The following is a 20,070-nucleotide window of genomic DNA, read 5'->3' on the forward strand; positions in this document are numbered from 1 at the left end:
GTGTTTCTTCCGCTACTCGCTGCATCCCTGCTGCACAGGAAAAAAAACAGGGGGGTGGTTAAAGTACCTGGAGCAGTAAAGGAGAGAGAAGAAGGAGAGAGAGAGAGTGTGTGTGTGTGTGTGTGTGTGTGTGTGTGTGTGTGTGTGTGGTAGTTGAGAGAGATGGAGTGAGTACTGGAGGGGAATAATCAGGTTGTTGAAACATGTAGAGGTGGTGGCGATGGAGGAGGAGGTGGAGGGAGCGGAAAGAGCGAGCATGTTTGTGTTTGCCCAGAGGATGTGGTCGAGCAGAGGTGACCTTGACGCACTCAGGGTGAACTTGATGGAGAATTGCTAAGGGCAGCCCTCACCTCCACCCTCCGCCGCCCACCCCCAGTGGATCCGGTCTCCTGCCGGGGATGAATTGCCAACCTCCCAAAAGTCATCCCAGTCTCAGGTCAGGCATATGGAGCCTACGTGATACCCAGTGTCAGAATCCTGAGGGCAATCTCATTCTCTCTGTCTCTCTCGGTCTCTCTCTCTGTCTCTCTCTGTCTCCCTCTCTATCTCTCTCTATCTCTCTCTCTCTCTGTCTCCCTCTCTATCTCTATCTCTATCTCTCTCTCTCTCTCTCTGTCTCTGTCTCTCTCTCTCTCTCTCTCTCTCTCTCTCTCTCTCTCTCCTCTCTCTCTCTCTCTCTCTCTCTCTCTCTCTCTCTCTCTCTCTCTCTCTCTCTGTCTCCCTCTCCCTTTCCCTTCATTGTCTCTTTCTGCGTAACCTTGGCCTCTCTGCATTGTGCTCTCCCTCCATCTTTCTCTTCAACTCCTCTCCCTCCGAATCCCCCTCCCCCAGTTCTCATTTTCCACAGCCTCGCTTCTCCGTCCCCAGGGGGGGGGGGGGGGGGGATTTTGTATTCCGATGGCCGGACTGCCCGCTCCTCCGGGTCGTTTGGCTCCCCCTGTCCTCCGCCGGTGCACCGGTGCAGAGGAGACACAGTCGCTCCCTTTGTCTCGCCCCGTCGTCTCCATTGTCCGGTCCTGTCAGGGCCTGTGCGCGGCAAGGAGCTGCTTTGAGCCCAGTAATGGATGGCCGGGTGGCTTCCGAAGAGCCGCGCTGCGGATGAATGTGACGGATCGCTTGATTTGACGGAGTTTTCTCTCCCCAGTGGCCAAGGAGGAGTTTGGTGGAGAGAAAAGGGGTGATGGAGAGGGGGGGTAGGGGGGGAGGACGAGGGCGGCTGTCACGCTGCAAGGTGCCAAGAAAGTGATTCAGCATTCGGCTCAGACCCAGGGCTGCTGATCAGGTCAATTAATCAATCTTGCAGGATCGTGTTGGTGGCCATCACTTGGCAGATGTGCTTTTGAGACTCTGTCTTTGTGTGTGTGCGCGTGTGTGTGTGTGTGTGTGTGTTTGCGTGTGTGTTTGCCGGGGGGGGGGGGACTTGAAACAGAACAGGGTAAACTCTACACACTGAACGCGCACATGAAAGTAAAACGAGAGCGAAGCTGCGTATGAGACGAGGTTCTGTCGTGGTGGGGAGGGGGGGGGGGGGGGGGGGGTAAGGCATGTAAATGTAAATGTGCATGCATCAGCACAGTTACACAACCTCTTACTTGTTTCCCCTCAGATCCCTTTAGCAAGGCCAAGTCACCTTTTTTCCTTTCTTCTTCTTTTTCCCCCCCAAACAGCATGTGACTTCAACTCCCCGATAACTCACAGATTCCCTTTCAGCTCTTCCCTTTGTTGGCCCGTCTTTTGTGAAGCAAGAACTGAATATAGAGCCACTGTCGCAGTCAATGTGAAAGAGGCCGTTAAAGATCTTAATTTCAGTCTTGAGAGAAGTGTAGGTGGGAATGAAAAGGCCTTTTTGAAATTAAGTGTGTGTGTGTTTCTTATCTGAGTATTGATCCGGCTGTCGGTGTGGGCGTCTGCAGCACTACAAGTGCTGGGTCTGTGAGGGCAGAGGCCAGGGTTCCTTATTTTGCCATCTCTGGGTCAGGGCCTTAATTAGAGCGGACAAGCGCACTGGATCAACACTAATTTGATCTCTGCTTACAGAAAATGAACCCCTTGACTGGGGGAGTGACGGTTCATTTTTTTTTTTCTCAGGCTTTGCCCCTTACCCCCAAACCTCCACCCTCAATGTAGAGGACGCCTCTCTGAGATGGTGCGGGCAGGCTGTATCCCCCACCCTGCCCACCCCCCCCCACACCCCACACCCCCACACCCCAATGTTCTTTTCAGGTTTTGATGCATCCCTCTCAATTACCCACTGACCAACTCTGTCAAGGCAGCAGAGGCTCATGGGAAATATCTGTGGTTCCCAGACCCTTTGTGCTCTCGGCTGAAGAGCTCCACTTGCATGGCTGAGGCGGGAAATGTTGAGATGAGATGTGTGCTGGAGCCAGAATGCTCAGAGTACAGCAGTAGAAATGACTCTCATCGACTCCCAGATAGTGTTGGAGATTACGTAGTGATGGATGCAGCTGCAGCAGACTCCTGTCTGAGACTTGAGACTCCTCCTGAGACTCTAGTCTGACTTTTTGATTGACTTTTAAAGAGCATCTTCTCTGTTGTTTTTCAGGACAATACCGATGTTTTGTCTACCTTAACCATCCGCGCACACATGCACAAAATGCAAACACTTTCAGCGTTTTTATAAACATACCCCGCCCCTTACACAAACAGACTGCCCACGCTTGGCTGCCAATTAGCTCTAGACCGTGGCTCCTGTCCTGACCTCTGGCCTGACCCCCCGACCTGTGAGCGCCGAGGTACGGACAGGCTCCGCACATCAGCGTCAGTTTGTCAACGCAGCCCCCGCCTGCCGTTCTGTGATGGATGAGCTGGCCACTGCAGCTTTGACCTTGTGTGTGCGGACGGTCACCAGATGACTGTCCACCGAGAGCACGCTGAGGTCTGATGGCTTTGTCAGGTCAGACACACTGGGATCAAGCTATTAGTTCAGTGGGACTGTGTTATGTACAGCATACTTCCACACCCCACTTTGTAGTATATGTACAGTAGTGAAAAGTGTGTGTGTGTGTGTGTGAGAGAGAGAGCGCTGCAGGGCTGAAGTGAGGTAATGCCACTTTCTTCGCTCTCTCTCTCTCTCTCTCTCTCTCTCTCTCTCTCTCTCTCTCCCTCTCCTCTCTCCCTCCATCTTTCCCTTTCTTTCTCTCCCTCTGAAAGCCTATTGGACTGACAACTTTTTTTTCTAACTCATTTCTGTTACCTTTAGTAGTCCTGAGGAGAGATAAAGAGAGTACCGGAATGTAAAAGTAAAAACGAGGGAACCGGATGGGGGGGGGGGGGGGGGGGGGGGGCAAGTTTTGCTGCAGCTCCTGACACAGCACATATTCCTTTCGTCCTTTCTCCCCAACTCTCCACTCTCCCACACAGTGCGTTCCTTCGTTTGTTCGCTCATAGCCAAACTGCAGCACTCTAGCTAATTAAAAAACATTGCTCCTCTTAATTATTCAGCTGCGGCTAATTGATATTCAGTAAGATACTCCTCCTCTAAACGATCCGTTTTAATTTGACCATAGGGTCCCTAACACTGCTGTTCAAGTCATTCCCCCCTCAACAGTGCTGTTGTGTGTGTGTGTGTGTGTGTGTGGTACGTGGGAAGATTTTGCCTTAAAAAATGATAATGAACCTTATGGCACACTTTTGTTTTGTTTTTAGGGTTATTTCTTTCTGGAGCTTTTACTTCAATAAATGGTTACTACTCCTTCTGCATGCAGAGTGAGTGTTTTTTTTTTTTTTTTCTTCTTTTTTTGTAAAAGTTACTCAGAAAAGTTTGCCAAAGTGGTTAGGAGAAGCATTATAGGATTTCTAAAGCCCCAGACACGATAAGCCGCTCATTTTCGAGCCTTTCAGATTTCAGGAATTGAGTCAAGAGTACTTGGCATGCCTACCAGAAGTACATCTGAAGTGTTAATGTTTTCTGTTTATTGTCACAGAGCAGTTGAAATAGTTGGTTATAGCTATGCTTATCACAGCTTTACTTTAGGAGCTAGTGCTCCACTGAAATTGGCGCTTTGATTGCGCAGAAAGCCACTAAACAACTAAATTGGTGTAAATCCTTAATCCATTAACGCCAACGGAAGTTATTTTTGTTTCCCGACTCGGTTGATCTTCCTCAATTCCTTTCAGGCGTGTCTTTAAGTCCCACCACTTACACTAACCCTATTAAAATGTGGGTCATGGTTGTTATCAGTCAGTGAATGACACACAAAAAAGGGAGGGCATTGTGGGAAATGTATTTTTCTCTTCCTTGCTGCCGCTGCCGCTGCTGTTTTTTACCTTGATGGGGATCCACTGATCTCCTCACATCATGTCACTTGAGTTGACGGCGGCTCCCAGGTCTCCCCTCTACTCCCTTCTCTGTTTTTTCGCTTTGTAGTTCAAGTCCATTCTCTCTCTGTTTCCCTCTCTCTCTCTTTCTGTCTTTCTCCCTCCCTCCCCTCTCTTTCTTTCTCTCTCTCTCTCGCTCTCTTTCGCTCTCTCTCTAATTCTCCAGCCCCCCTCTCTTCATTAGAAGGGACAAAAGTGTATCATTCATCGTAAAAGTCTGTCTCCTTTGTTTGGGTGGGCCGGGGGCAGGCCGGGGGGGCGACTAATGTGATTAGATTATCTTCATGGGGGCTGAATGGGCCTAATCAAATGGAAGTAATCCTGACAGGACATGTGACTGAGTGACAGCAGCGCGCCCATATGCGCCCTCTGATCCATTGTAAGTGCCAGCTGCAAGCGAAAAGGGAACGGGGGGGGGGGGTTAAAAAAACAAAACAGAAAAAGTGGTGAGAGGGGGAGAGAGAGAGAGATAGAAGCAGTCCCAAGATACTCATGGTTGTTTGGTGCCTCCTCTTTTTAATTGCTCATTGGATACGCTTTCACAAGCGCATTTGTGATTTCTTTGCACCAGGCTCAGAGTGTGTGTGTGTGTGTGTGTGTGTGTGTGTGTGTGTGTGTGTGTGTGTGTGTGGTGACCCCACTGAAGGTCGCCCCCTCGGTTTTTTTGTTTTTTCACGCAAGCCCAGCCGGCTGTGGCCTAGACGCGTTTCTCTTCCAACTGATCACCAGCCGGCCTCCTCAGCCTCACCCACACCTCTGACTGCACCTGCAGGGAGGGAGTGTGTCTGTGTCTGTGTGTGTGTGTGTGTGTGTGTGTGTGTGTGTGTGTGTATTTGTTGTTTTTGTAAAGCCAATGTGGCTTTTGTCCAGTAATTAAGGGCATATTGGCGGCCCGGGGAGCAGTCTCGCGTGAGGGAACACATGTTGTTTTCTAAACGGACTTTTCCAGCCCTCCTCCCTCGTTTGCCCAGGGTTCCCCAGCGATTGTCCCTCTTTTCTCTTCTTCCTAATGGCCGTAATTAGATTGAGTCCCGTGAGACCACTCTGCCAGCCACCCAAGCCAGGAGGGTCACAGTTCACCTGCTCCTTTGTGGCATCGGACAGTTTGATGGACCTGAGAGACACACACACACACACCACACACACACACACACACTCTCACCATGATCAATCAATCAGCGGAGACTGGTAGTGAGTGTGACCCTGGCCCTCTCTGCAGGCTGCCTGTCAGGTTGTGTGTTGTTTAGGCCTGGGGGGGTTGACTGGTGCCCGGCAGGTTGCAGCTTACTGGTGGCTACCTCCCTGCTTTGACTTCTGTCCACCGTGTGGTGTGGAGAGATTGATGTTGCAGCCGAGCAGCACATACAGTAATCTGCAGGTGCACGTGGATGTGGACATGGCTCTTAGCATGGCAGTCTGACTGGATACTGGTGCACAACGTGTTGGCTTGGTACAGTTTTATTCATTTTTGAGACTAGATTTGTGTATGTGTGTGTATTGGAGTAAACAACCTAGTGATTTGTTTGTTTTTATCTTTCAGTGTGTGTTTGTGTGTGTGTATGTGTTCTTCAAATCAGTACATATGCTCCCCCTGACAGATGTTTGTGTCTCACATCTGGGCCCGTCTCGGCTCTCAAAGCTCTCTGAACCTTGAATCTCTCTCCCGCGTGCCGTGCCGTCGTTCCTCAGCAGTGTAGCCAGCATCATGGCCGCCGCTTTACCTCATCGCCATTCAGCCAGTAGCTCTTCACACACACACACACACACACACACACACACAACGCACACACACGCACACCCTCGGTGTGTCAAATATCCAAACACAGATGGATATCACTCAGAACTATGATTGAATTGAAATTAGATTTTTTTTACACAAATATGTTATTTCCCCTCCTTTGCTCTACCCCCTTCTTTTCGTGTGTGTGTGTGTGATTAAAGAGAGACGTGCAGCGCCCACTTCATTCACCCCCGCACCGTTGTCACGGCAGCCTGGTGGAACACTCTGCATGTGTAATCAACACGGTGCCGCCGCTTGCTACTGCTCACCGCTTTACTTTCTCAACTTCTCTTTGTGTGTGTGTGTGTGTGTGTGTGTGTGTGTGTGTCTGTCTGTCTGTCTGTCTGTCTGCTGAAACTATTGAAAGTTACTGGGCTCTCTTCAACAAGCTCATCTCCACAGTCTCTGAATACGAAGCTTAGTTTATACAGTACCAGTTGATTTAAAAAAAGTCCCCTTCTTTTATTTTTTTAATATCTTTCTCTCTTTGTGCACTTGCGCATCAGGAGATGGAGCGTAAGGTAAGGAATGAACTCTCCCCTTCATAGCATGCTTGCATGCCCCACTGTTTCCATTTTTGTTATTCCTGTTTTTTTCTCATCCAGTGTAGCAGTGTAGAGTTTTTTTATGTATTTATTTATTTATTTTTTTTAATACTTTTTTTCACATCTTTTTGTCTTCTGTTACCGTACCATAACAGAGCAGATCATTTCAAGGCTGCGTAGCAGTCGGGCGCAAGGTTTCAGTCTTCTGACTGTGAATCGAGGCATTGAAACTGCCTCTCTCTCTCCTTTCACCAGTCTCTCTACAGTGAATGCATTGGACTGTAGCTAAAAGTCACTTATCGAAGGTCAATTTAAAAGGAGGGGCACAGGTGATCGGGGCGATCCATAAATAAGGAGAGAGGCTCTCTTTTGTACCTTTCCCTGATGTTATCCTCCCCTTCACACACACACACACACACACACACACACACACACACACACACACACACACACACACACACAGCTTTCACGCCAGCCAAGAGATAGCTGTGACAACACTGATATAACGCTGCTGTGAACGCTTGCCCTTGGAGCACTCTGAGGTCATGCGTGGCAGACACTACAGTCATTGCCCATTGCTTACCGCTTAAACAGATCAGCAAACAGCTACCTCGGACATGTCTTGCTATCAGGCATCACAGCCGTTAGTTGCTTACTGTCCCCTCTGAAGGCCTCTCCCTAGCGCCTCCACGGAGCCTAATGAAAGGCAAACCTTTAAGGGCCGGCGTTATCATTCCCATCCAATCCAATTAACTTCATTCCACTATCACCGCCACCAAAAGCACATTGGACACCGGGGACAATAGAGCAGCAGTGTGTTTGTCAGAAGTCAAAGTCAAGAGTCTGCCCCCCCCCCTCCCCACACACACACACAAACACCCTTTTCTGGTCAAGTTGAGGCCTGTGGGGGTTAGAAGCCTGACGCAGTCTCTCCCTGTCTGAATTTCTTCCCTCAGGCCAAGCAGCTGGAGGAGAGGGACAAAGAGCTGAGGAAGCAGGATGCCTTCTACAGGGAGCAGGTGGCCAAGCTGGAGGAGAGAGTAAGTCAGAGCGGCCTGCTCCCACACACACACACACCCGTCATGTCTGATGTCTGGCACCCGTTCTGCAGGCCAGTCCATGGAGGGGTCTCTCTTAGTCTTTACCAGAGCTTCTGAGATCCACAGATTCAAACCAGTCTTGGCTTTGGTGTCATCTCTGTCCAGAGACAAGTGGAGTCATTCTTTGTGATCCTCTTAAATAGGACAGTGATTTGCATTACAATATGCAATATTGTATATCATTTTTAGCCTATTAAAGGAGCCTAAGAATACTTTGTAAGCAGTTTGGGGGAGGAAACTGATGGCATCTTAATGTGCTGCAAGTCCCCTTGCAGTTCACCTTGCTGGTACACATATGTATGCTAATGTTGAGTTGATCTAGCGTCCTGGCTCACGCCGGCTCTGCGCCGCTAACGCGCCTCCAGCGGGCGCAGTGAAAGGGTCATCGCTCCGCCCCCCCACCCCCTCTCCTTTCATGTGCACCCTGTTTGTGTTTTCTGTCCTCAAACTGACACTCCTCGTGTCGTTCCCGCTTATAGAGCGAGAGGGTAGCAGAGAGGGGTGGAGAAGGGGAGGTGGAGGGTTGACAGGAGGGGTTTGGGGTGGTGGTGGTGGAGGGGGGGCTGAAGGGGGTGTTTGTCTCTCCTCCACCCATTTGTCCTGGATTTGACACCCCCACACTGGGGGAATGCGACGGCAGTGCTCTCCAGAGAGGCAGAAGGGGAGAGCGTGGGTAAAAATAGCCGATCTCTGCGGATGGCCCGAGCGCTGGGGAGCCAAGGTGGGCAGATTGGGGGCAGATGCGCCACCGCTGCCAGTGTTCCCGCTGCCGGGAGAGACGGACAGAAGCTGTTCACACTCCCCATGCATTTCCTTTTAAAACCATACGCTTCTGTTTCTGCTGCTCTAATGGCTGTAGCTGTGAGGCAAACTGTAGAAAGGATTGATGGTGAGGTACGGAGGTCTCAGACGAATGTCTGCTTCGTCCAACAGCAGCGAAAGCTGGAATAAAAAGGCTTTTCAGTAAAGCTTTCATCTTCCCATCCATCACTGTATATAAAACGGCCAACACTGGCTACTTGTATATGAATCATAATGCTATCTTTCATAACTTCATAAAGTTGCAATTATACTCCAGCCATTTACTGTTCCACAACACTCTTATGGCTGCAGTATATATAGAGAATCGAGATTTCAGTATTTGTTTTACACCTGGTGACCGCAGTGCAAACAGACTTGTAGATGGCATGTACATTTCTTAAGTATAAGCTTCAACTAAGTGGAGATGCGTTGTTAATAAAAGGCAATGACAGGGAGGTCATCCTGGAGAGTGGATAAACACCTGCATATATATATATATGTGTGTGTGTATATATATATATATATATATATATATATATATATATATATATATATATATATATATATATATATATATATATATATATATATATATATATATATATATATATGTATGTATATGTGTGTATGTATATGTGTGTGTGTGTGTGTGTGTGAAGGCACACACATACACATACTGAGGGGGCGTCTCCATTAGGACAGTCTCAAGTCAGCGTCCACACTCCCTGGCATAACCACTATTGATCGGGCTGGCCGTCATCAATCAGCCTATGGATCCCTGCTCAATATCCAAAGGCCTCGTCAACAAATCACCTTCACACCTCAGGAGAGCGTCCCAGGATGAAGAAAAGAAGAAAACAAAGAAAGGGAGGAATTTTCAATGCGGCGAACATGACGGCGTTTCAGCCGCATGGATTTATGGATCTCGATCCATATGATAAATATGATAAATGTGGCCAGTCCAAAAACGCGTGCTTGCACTTAGCAGCGGAGAATCTGCCAACAAATGAAGATTGGTGGGCCTGAGGAGCCAATGAGAACGCTGGTTTAGCTGAAGACGCTCGCATCCTCCTACATATATTCATCCCAAAGTCCCGTTTTCAATCAAGCACCTCGATCCCTTTTGTTTTAAATGCATGGCGCAATATTGGCGACATAAGCTCTAGGCAGGTTGGGTTGAAGGTTTTGGGAAGGGGGTTTGGATGGGGAGGGGGCAGGGGGGGTTTGGATGGGGAGGGGGTGGGGGGTTTGGATGGGGAGGGGGGGGGGGGTTCTCAAATCTCTCAGGAAGATGAAGAGCTGGGGAGAGGGACTGAGGAAGAGGGGGAGCGTGAGAGCAGATATCGACGGAGTACCTTATCTTGTTTTTCCAAGGGATGGAACCAGGCAACAGTGGTTTGTTATGCCGAATCGATCCTTAGCGAATCGGTCTGTTGTGCAGCTGTCTGCGGCGCGAATCGTTTCTGAGAGGGAGAGAAACAGAGAGTTTGAGGAGGGGGGGGGGGGGGGTAAGAGTGTCGGAGAGCTGATTGTGTTTGTCTAATGATGGTCCCCCTTCTTGTGGTTTTCGTTCTTTGCCTTTTTCAACCACAACAAAAAAAAAAATACTTTACCCTCGTCTGTCTGTCCATCCACCCCTCTACCCCCCCTTTTGTTATCCCCTCTCTCTCCAGGCAGTAGCTTGTCAAGGCATGAGAGAGAGAGAGTGAGGGAGAATAAAAGTCTGTTATATATTACACGTCTCTTTCAATCGGACTGGCTCGTTTATCAGGGGCCTCGTCCTGACAGGCCATCACCAGCCACAGACAGCAGCCAGAACCTGCCGTGCACTCGTTGGTTGACCAAACCAAATTACCCTGACACCAGGAATATATATATAATATATATGGACTGCTGAAATATATATCATTTAAAGTTTATACAGTTTTTTATACCTACATTTTTATGACTCTTCACAAAAACTTTATGTAATGTAAAATATTCCGCTACTGTTATTTCATATTTCCACTTCTGTGTGGATAAAGAAATGGGTTATCCCTTTTGATTGACACCGTTAGGCCTGCACATATAAGCGCAACACTTCTAAGCCTGGATTTATACGGAATGATCTCACTGGACCAAGCCAACCACCAGAGTACTCCCATATGCCCTGGCTGAACCCTTTCTGTGGTAATTGTTTAGTAATGTGCTCCGGTTATGACTCTTGACTTTTCCTCTGTTGTTTCTCTTTGTGTTTTGGCCCTCTTTCAACTCTCTTCTTAGCTCAGTCAAATAATATCCCACAATGCACCTCTCCCCTTTGAAGCATCATTACCTTAAAGCACTGGGCCTTTGCTATCCTTACAGTTTGAGCAATGTACATGCATTATTCTCCTGGGAATGGTCATTCAGCACTGGATGTTCTTTTAGATATACCCCACACGGTGACACTGACCATTATCTATTTGGGCTCCCCGCTCACCTTATTGGCAGTAGCACATATCCTGCTTAATTTTCTGCAGAGCTCATTAGAGTGGTGAAGGTTTTACATAACGCTTTGGCTAAGCTCTGACGGATGATGATGGTGGCAGCGGAGGAGCAGAGTTGATTTGCGAGCACGGAACCCTGCGCTAGTCTCCCGTTAGCCGCGACTCCGAGTCCTAATGGCCAGCGTACAGCAGGGATCCCTCTCTTCCTCGCCAAACCCCCCCCCCACTACCCCTGTTCCGTGCGAGATAACAGACCGAGACGATTAGCACATCCCTGCTCGGTGTACTCTTTAGAGAGAGAAAAAAGCGAATGTTTAGAAATCTGGAGGCATTTCTAACGAGGGGAGCGGCGGCCGGTTTCATTAAGCCGCCCGTCTCCTTTCTGTATGACGGGATTAGCATTAGCGCTAATTATTTCATTAGTCATGACACCCACCTTCTACAAGCTGAAGATTAGGGAGGAGGTCTCTTGCACACAGCAGCCCCTAAACAGAAATAAGAAGATGAAAAGAAAAGCAGCTAGAAGTAAGAAAGTGCTCCTCCAAGGAGAAATCATTAAAGTTGCTAAAAGTAACTTGAGAGAGAGGTGCTTTTCTGCATCACAACTAAGGCCATAAGTTACATGTTTGTTTTTCATAGAAGTCACAATGAGCTACTTTCTTTGAAGACATGTAATTGATATAATAGTCAGAGTTGTCCCTGTAGACATTAAACTGAATGCTGGTCCACTTTATATTTTCACTGTTTGAATTTGTGTGTCTGTGTCTGTGTGTGTGTGTGTGTGTGTGTTATCCTCTTGTCTTTTTCCCTGTGATGAGGCCGCTCCCTGTGCAATCAGAACAGCACCTGGCCCTCAGTGCACAGCCCGCGACGCCAGGCCTGATTACCTCTGATTGGTTCATAGTTCTTTGCCATGTAGCCTGTTATTATCCTGGTCTGGCCTGCCAACAACAACCCCATCACTCATCATGCTGTTGGCCAGGGCACATCCGGGCAGCACTCCCCTTAATCGCGTAGGCCGAGCAGAGACACATCTCTCCTGTTAGTCCAGCTCCGCCCTGTCCACTTCTTTAGTGAGCTTGTGTGTGTCTTTGCTCTTCCAAGTACAAAAGACAGATGGACTGCAGCCTCTAGTCTGACCCCATGTTTTAAATGGGAGTGTATGGGAGTGACCAGTCTCTTGACTCATTGGCTGTGCGTGACGAGCTTGTGCGGTGCTCATACCCATCATGTTTAAGAGGTGACCCTTTAACACCAACTAGACTCCAAGTGCATGTAGTACTCGTATTCATAGCTTATCGCAGCTCGTTTTCTTATACTGTCTGCACGTTGGGAGCTGGGCCTAGTTTAGTGCAGGGCTATAAAAGGTGCTCAAAGTCAAGTCCCTCACTCACTGGCACACGCTGCAGGACAATCCCTCTGAGGTTCACACCAGCAGGACATCAGAATCAGGGTGGTGAACCCCTGACCCCATCCATATACTATTTCCACCCACGCACCATATAATCAATACACACACACACGTACAATCACAAATTTGGACATGTCCGCATCAATAAATCCAACTCCACTACATCACATTGATGTGCCTTCAATATCGCTAGTCGTAAAGTTTTAGTGGGATTTCCAAACTGGGGGCCATGTTGGTGGGGTTGGTGGTGATTGCTGCAGCAGGCCTGGCCTGTAAGAATGCGGCTCATTTCATGGAGGAGAGGCCACAAGTTGAAGCTGGAAAAGGGAGAGGCCAAAAGTTGGGGAAAAAAAATGTGAATAAGTTTGGCTTTCGTATCTTCACTTTTGAAGTGTGAATAGATTACAGTCTGATACCGCCAAGACTGTTTGTCATCTCTTTTTTTTTTTTTCCCCCCTTCCACTCTCTCTCCTCCAATATCTCACACCCTCATTTTTTTTCTAACACTCTCATTCTATCTCTCTGTTGCAGAGTGCTGAGTTCTACAAGGTCACCACGGAGAACTACCACAAGGCTGCCGACGAGGTGAACGCCAAGTTCAAGTGAGTTGACGGAGTGTGGCGCGTCCCCAGCAGCCTCCTCCACACCGCCTCGGCTCGGCTCTGCTCTGATCCAAATCTCTTCTGACTTTTACTGCTCTATTTGGAGGGGACCGGGGGACGGCTGGCGGGAGGGGTGGGCTGTGTTTGTACCGACTGTCTCTGTGTGTGTGTGTGTGTGTGTGAGAACAGCATGTGTGTTCAGTTATTGCATATTGTGCATGCATGTCATTTGTTGTGTATGTGTGTGTTCACTTATTGCATTTTGTGTGAGCATGTCATTTGTTGTGTGTGTGTGTGTGTGTGTGTGATGGCGGGCCTGCAGAGGCTCCTGTAAGACTGCTGCGTCAGCAGAGGAACACAAAGCGGGCCTGTAATCGCCTGCAGTCATGCTGTTCCCCACCAAGCCCTGATAAGAGACACTCTGACTGCTGAGTGGAGATCTGCAGTCACCTCTCTCTCTCTCCCTCTCCCTCTCTCTCCCTCCCTGCGTGTCTCTCTCTTTCGCTATCTTTCTCAGTTTCTCTTTATCCCTCTCTCTCTTCCTTTCCCTGTCCCTCTCTTCTCCAGTAATGCAAAGCAGAAGTCTAGCTTGTCACAAAGTAGCATGTCAGCCATGTATCTCCACACCCCCCCCCCCCCCCCCCCCATCTCCACTCCTGTTCTAATGAAGAAAGAGATGACTATTCACAGAAAGGCTTCCACAGAGAGAGACGCCTGCAGAGACTGCCAGAGATCGCCGCGAGAGCATTTCCACTTCCCTCCTGAGTAGCACTGCATCATGGGAGATTTCTTTTTCATTCCTTCACCACGCCGCACACCCCCATTTCCCTCGGGGCCACACACTCATCCAGCACGGTTTCTCCTCAGCTGTGCTGCGCGCCTTTTAGTTCTTGTGCCCCGTGTGATGTTATAATTATTATTACATGAGACTGTTATGTGGAGCGCCATGAGAGCCTGCCGTCATTATCGTTATCTACAATGAGTTCTGCTCACCGCTGAAATGAGGCTCCTATAGCTCCGCTGTGGGGTGTGTAGGGGCTCGCTGTGCTGGGGGTAATGGATTCAGGAGCCTTGGAGCACAGCCACTAATCTAATGAATACTCTCCCCATAGTCTGAGAGTCTGTTGCGGATGAAAGTTGCTGCAAGATGGAGGTTGGTGGTAGATATTAAGCCATATCCCCTTGTGTTGGCGGACACCTGTGCTGGAAATATGGCACTCCTTGTCCAAAAGACTGCAAGCAGAAGTCTGGAGTGGAGAAGTGGGGTTCCTGACTGTGAGTGGGCGTTGGCACCTGTTGATGGTGTAGGGAGAAGGACACTTGGCCTGAGATCTAGTGGGAAGGACGCAAGAATGGGGTTTCAGGCCACCCCTTTAGAGGCAGGTCCACATAGCCTTGTGATTCAGGCTGGGTCACACCACTTCTGCAAGCCCTGTTTCAAAAGATGTTTCTGCAGAATCTCTGGAAAGTGCTGGTAACCGCACTCTGCGAGAAGCTTGAGAACAATCTGTTCTCCTTTTTTTCATACAGTTCCAGCTCCTCCCAGCTCATTGTTCTCGTGACAGACAGACTGACATCTTAGTGGCAGAACTCCCGACTTCTCTGAGCTTCCTCCAAGTTACAGACTGAGGCCCACTTAGTAAGCATCTGATATGGGTATCAAAAAACCTGAACTTACAAAAGCTTTTAAGGGCCCAACATTAAGACAATGACTACATTTTCACTGAAAAAAGTTGATGTACTTTAGTGTTAAAATGGTGCGACAAGGGTGCATGGCACTAGAACTGAATGTCTTCGTCTGATGGGTTGGATTCTTCCTGTGTTCTCAGCAGCCCTTAATGCTGTCAGAATGTCCTGGGAACAGCTCTTTGCATGATACGCAAGCCCTCTCCACCCCTTCAATTAGAGTCCATCTCTTCCTTCATAAGTCTTAATCTGACCTATTAGGCTCCTACAGCCACGCATCAGAGTGGATGAGACAGGCTGGTCTGGGAGGTGGAGTGGGGGGGGGGGGGGGGGTTGGGGATGGTCGGAGAGGTGCTGGGCGTGATGGCAGGGAGTCCAGTTCCAGGGACTGGTCTAGCTGCGCTAAATCACATTAGACTGTCATTAGCCCGACTCTCTGTGCGCTAACGCAGGGATCATTGTCTCTGTAGAAATGTTCCAAATTGATTAGGGTAAACCCTATGGGGGTTACCTTTGTGAGGGGTGGGAGATGGGGGGGGGGGGGGGGGGGTGGTTGGAGGGGTTGGTGGAGGAGGACTAGGGCTTCTCACACCAAATCACATTAAGAAATGCATTAGAATGGCATTAGCCCGGACACCGCTCTCAGAGCTGCTTTGGCGAGGCCGGCCCGGCAAGTCACGTGACCCTCCAGAGGAAGGGGGAGCGCTGCCATTGGTTGATTGGATTAAGGGAGTACATTAGCGAGGGCCGTGATTGGATTACATGTCGTGGTGGTGGTGGTGGTGGTGGGGGCTAGGCGAGTTTTTATGTTTCATAATGAAATGTAGCCAGGGTCAGGTGTTGGCGCAAGAGACAAGGAGTCAAAAGAAAGACGACTGGCCTCTTGGAGCATTATTAGGTTCTGTGTGTCTGTGTTGGAGTGATCGAACACGGTGAACACAGCGAGACATGGAGAGAAAGTGTGAATGGGAAGGCCCGATGGACTGAAGGGCATGTTTTGGTGCTAGAGTGATGTGTATTGGACAGCACTCTGGATACTGCTGCAGTAGTTTAACACCGAGAGAGGGGAGATAAGATGCTATCAGGGCCTCAGCTGGGTAATAAGAGCTGTTTTGTCTGCAAGTCTTTTGATTTCTTGAAAGTTGAAACTGCCCCGGAGATAAATATGGTCGTCTGAATCTGCATAATTGATAGAATTAATGTGGGTTTGATATGATGATGCCGTCTGTGAAGTTGAGATCGGGCTGACTCCGTCTCCCTCTCTCTTTGTACGTCTCCGTTTCCTCCTCGGTCCAAATATTTGATTGAATAATCCAACCTCGTTGGCAGCCTCGCCTTCCAGTCTCCTCACACAGTGGCGAGCCAGCCGCCAGTTTTGTTTGTAGTGGTCGTTCCTCTTTGTTTGTGAGCGTGTGTAGCAATGCATATGCATAAGTGTGTGTTTGTGTTAGCCTTGGGACGAGTAGGGGGGCTGTCTTGTGTGTTTTGGTGTGTTTGGTTGTTGGAATGTTTGTGATTCCATCATTCAAATCGGATGAGACATGTTTGAGGGAGTGGTGAGTGGTTGTGTGTGTGAGTGTTTGGTGCATGTGGGTGTGATATTGAATAGGGGGAAGGTAGGTGTGTGTGTTTGTGCATGCGCTCGTGTGAAAGAGTGCCTGCGTGGGTGTTGTGTACATGGCAGGGCAGCTGTTTTTCCTCGCCGCTCGCCGCCGTGTCAAGAAAAAAAAAAATTCCCAGCAGGCTTTGTTGCGTGATGGAGCTCTCCCAAGCGTAACGCTGCATCAGTGTGACCCCATTACATCCCTACACACACTGAGAGTCTCCAGATCCTGCCCCCCCCCCCTCTCCTCCATCCCCCTCTCTCTCTCTCCTCCACCCCCTCTCTCTCTCTCCTCCATCCATCTCTACCCACACACAGGCGCGGGCACCCGCTAATCTACGCTCGAGTCTGAAAGACATCCCGTCAGCACGGGAGCACACAGGTGCATACCAATCGAGGTGTTCACACAGGCATATTGTCTTGTATTGATATTCTGGCACAGTTGCTCACAGACATACACATACACACACACACTCACTTTCTCACACACACACACACACACACACACACACACACACACACACAGATAGTCCACCAATGCTCTGTAGTCCAAACCTCAAGGCAATGTTATTTATCGGGAGGAGAGATGATGGTCTGACTCAAGCGATGGCCTTCCTTGTTTTTGCGGTGCACACTGTGGACGGTGGAGATGCTTTGAAGTGCCGACCGTTAATTAAATTATGTGTTCCGCGCGACGTTCATCACTCTCCCTCGCGGTCATCACCTACAGCTTTGATCTTGTTCTGCTGTCTGGTGACACAGGAACTGCTCCGAGTGGCCCTGACTGTGGCAACATGGGAAGTGTGTGGCCCATGTCTTTGCATTCTGTTCAAGCTCTTAGTTGATTTATCATGATGAGCATGGTAGTTAATGTGTAATGGCACGGTACACACACACTATGCATGGACTAGAGGATGGAGGTACTTGGGATTTCTTTGGCATACCCCCTCTTAATACACACACACACACACACACACACACACACACACACACACACACACACACACACACACACACACACACACACACACACACACACACACACAGACACACACACACAGACATGGCTGAGGGGGTTTGAAAGGCCATGTCAGATGTGAGATTAAGGCGTTGTGAGTGAAACAAGGGCTCTGCTGCTCTCTTAAGTCACCTGTCAGGACTAACCTTTACTCAAATCTCCCCTTAAGCACCTCACCTCTCCCCTCCCACCCCCCTGCACATATGTCATGGCCCCCAGGGCTCCGGGACTCAGTGTCAGACAGAGCTGTACGGACAGAGGGAGGGAGGGAGGGAGAGAGAGAGAAAGAAGTAAGGCGAGATGAACGACAAGTCCTCATCCAGAAAGGATCCGCATGGCCGTTCTCAGCCCGTGCCTTTGGACGGCTCTGATCCTTGTCAACACGTCTCTCTCCTGACAGTGGCATTTGTCACGAAATCACCGACTGGAGGGGCGAGCGCCGAGAAAGAGGGATGCAATTGGAGAGAATAAGGAAATGAGAGAGAGAGAATAAGGAAATGAGAGAGAGAGAGAGAGAGAGAGAGAGAGAGAGAGGGAGAGAGAGAGGGAGATCTGGCTTCTCCCTAGTGTCCCCTTTGTTCATCCTTTCTTTTTTTTTTTCAATTTTTTTCCAAAATGATCTCTCTCTCTCTGCCTACTCTGTTCATTTTGTGACACCACGTCTTCCTCTCTATGATGCAGTAACTCATTCCAGGTCCCGATCCCTCCACGCCGTCGAGGTCAGAGGTCGCCTCTCACCACGCCACATGTCGTCCTCTCCACTCCGCAAAGACAGGCCATCTCCCCGTCATGAATATTCACAAGGCCGCACCGAGGAGATTGTAATTTGATTTGCTGGGATTGGAAATGAACCAGACTCTGCATATTGATGACCATTAAACAGCATAGGATTTTTGAAGAAGGGGGTGGGGGGGGGCTGATCTTTTTATGTTTTCTCCTCGCTGCTGGAAGAACACCCTGCCCAGTAGGAAGCTTGTTTTTAATAAACCACCGTGGCGTTCTGCCTTTATTACGGAGCAGCTTGACACACTCTAATAAATGGATGAAAGTAAAGAACAGAGAAGCTGTGTTGCTGTTGCAAACTTTTAAATGCCAGTGGAAGAACAAATGTTTATTGTACATTTCCAAAAGTTGTCAAGTGTGCTGCCAGCCCAAGGTTGTCGAGCACTTTTCTCAAGTTTTTTTTTTTTTTTTTTCTCCCCACGCTCAACTCTTAATATCTCTCTGTAGCAAAATTCCAATCCCAGTTTAATTAAGCACTATTAGCTTGACGATTCCTGGAAAATGAAAAAGTAATAAAAGCGTACCAACTTCACATACTAATGATCCCAGCAGCTCCTCTCTCATCCAGGTTGCTAATAAGCAGGAAGCGTAGTGTTACCAGTACAATACTGGCTTGCTACTGCCATTACTTACTTCACCATTACCACACGCATCATCACTTCAGCTTGTAGCACTGTGGAGGATTCTCCATATGTCTTGGCTAATAAGGCTCCTACAACAGTAACATATATCTCTCTTGTCCTTTCTGTGGGTGAAGGGTCACTAAATTTAGGTGTGTGTGTGTGTTTGAGAGTGTGTGTGTGTGTGTGAGTGTGTGGGAGTAGGTCAGGCCTCAGGGTTTTGTGTGTCCTCTCGGGGGTCTGATGGATCATCTGTAAAACCCACTGAAAGTCAAAGCTGCTCATTTTTCTCTCTAAAGAGATCATTTGTATTTATTTGCCGCTCTCTGTCACTTTGCCTTTCAGAGCCCAAATGAACATAAAGGATTTTTTTTTTTTTTTTTAAATACAGAACTTGAGTTCCCCCAATCCAGTTACTCTGTAAGTGGTCTCAAATGATGACAAATAGACACACGCCTGTTAAAGGATAGATTTCACTTCATCTACAGCTTGGCCATGCCGTGTACAATTGCATGGATCCCAACATACGACCCCCTAATGGCCATCTGACATTTGTCTTAATCTGTGAAACTAAGTGACACCCTGACCAGATGTGACGTATGCGTCGGTATTTTAATCGGCTAAACGCCGCGGCACCAGATGACACGAGTCCCAGACTAGCCAGCCAAACGTGCGCTGGAAAAGGCAGAACAAAAGCTGGCGTCGGGGGCCCGTCCAATTACCTTCCCTGGAACTCTCCTGGTGCACTGGTGTCGGAGGATGCCCCTATGGAGAGCAGCCACTATAGCAGGCCTTTCAACATGGTGGTAGTTGTGGTTGAAAGAGCAGATCAGAGTAGTAAAATGCTAAACTACTACAAGAGAATTACCCCCCCTCTTTCTCTCTCTCTCTGGGTATCTTTTCATTTCCTTGGGCCATTATTCCCTTCTCCACACATCATACACGCCCCCCTTTTTAATGCCTTTTTTTAAAACTGTATATTTGATCTCCTGTGGACACACTCTCTCTCACTCACTCTTTCCCTTGTTCTGTATCTCTGACCTTCTGTCTGTGTGCTGGTGTACATGTTCATATTCTTCTTTTCCCTCCCTCTCTCTCTCCTTTCCCTCACTGATAAAACATCTCATCACAGTGCGGCTCGCAGGCCATTCTGTCATCTGTCTCCCCTTTTGCTCCCCGTGATTTATGAGCTGCAATGCCTTCACCCAGCAAAACCCACACCAGTCACACTGTGTGTGTGTGTGTGTGTGTGTGTTAGTTAAAGTGTGTGTGTGTGTGTGTGTGTGTGTGTGTTAGTTAAAGTGTGTATGTGTTA

At 48.7% G+C, this 20,070-nt stretch overlaps 1 protein-coding gene across 1 annotated transcript in view; it reads left to right on the top strand.

Annotated features, from left to right (window-relative positions):
* The window catches only part of chchd3a (coiled-coil-helix-coiled-coil-helix domain containing 3a), a 22,005-nt gene extending 8,877 nt beyond the window's left edge, over window positions 1-13,128 (top strand). Inside the window, exons 4-7 of the mRNA XM_042077864.1 lie at window positions 5,558-5,564; window positions 6,571-6,639; window positions 7,620-7,703; window positions 12,975-13,128. Of these exons, the coding sequence (XP_041933798.1) occupies window positions 5,558-5,564; window positions 6,571-6,639; window positions 7,620-7,703; window positions 12,975-13,049 (235 nt within the window). The 3' untranslated portion in view covers window positions 13,050-13,128. The remainder of the gene's footprint in view (window positions 1-5,557; window positions 5,565-6,570; window positions 6,640-7,619; window positions 7,704-12,974) is intronic.
* The last annotated feature ends 6,942 nt before the right edge of the window (window positions 13,129-20,070 follow it).

This window comes from Alosa sapidissima, chromosome 22, assembly GCF_018492685.1.
Source record: "Alosa sapidissima isolate fAloSap1 chromosome 22, fAloSap1.pri, whole genome shotgun sequence".
NCBI classification, from domain to species: Eukaryota; Metazoa; Chordata; class Actinopteri; order Clupeiformes; family Clupeidae; genus Alosa; species Alosa sapidissima.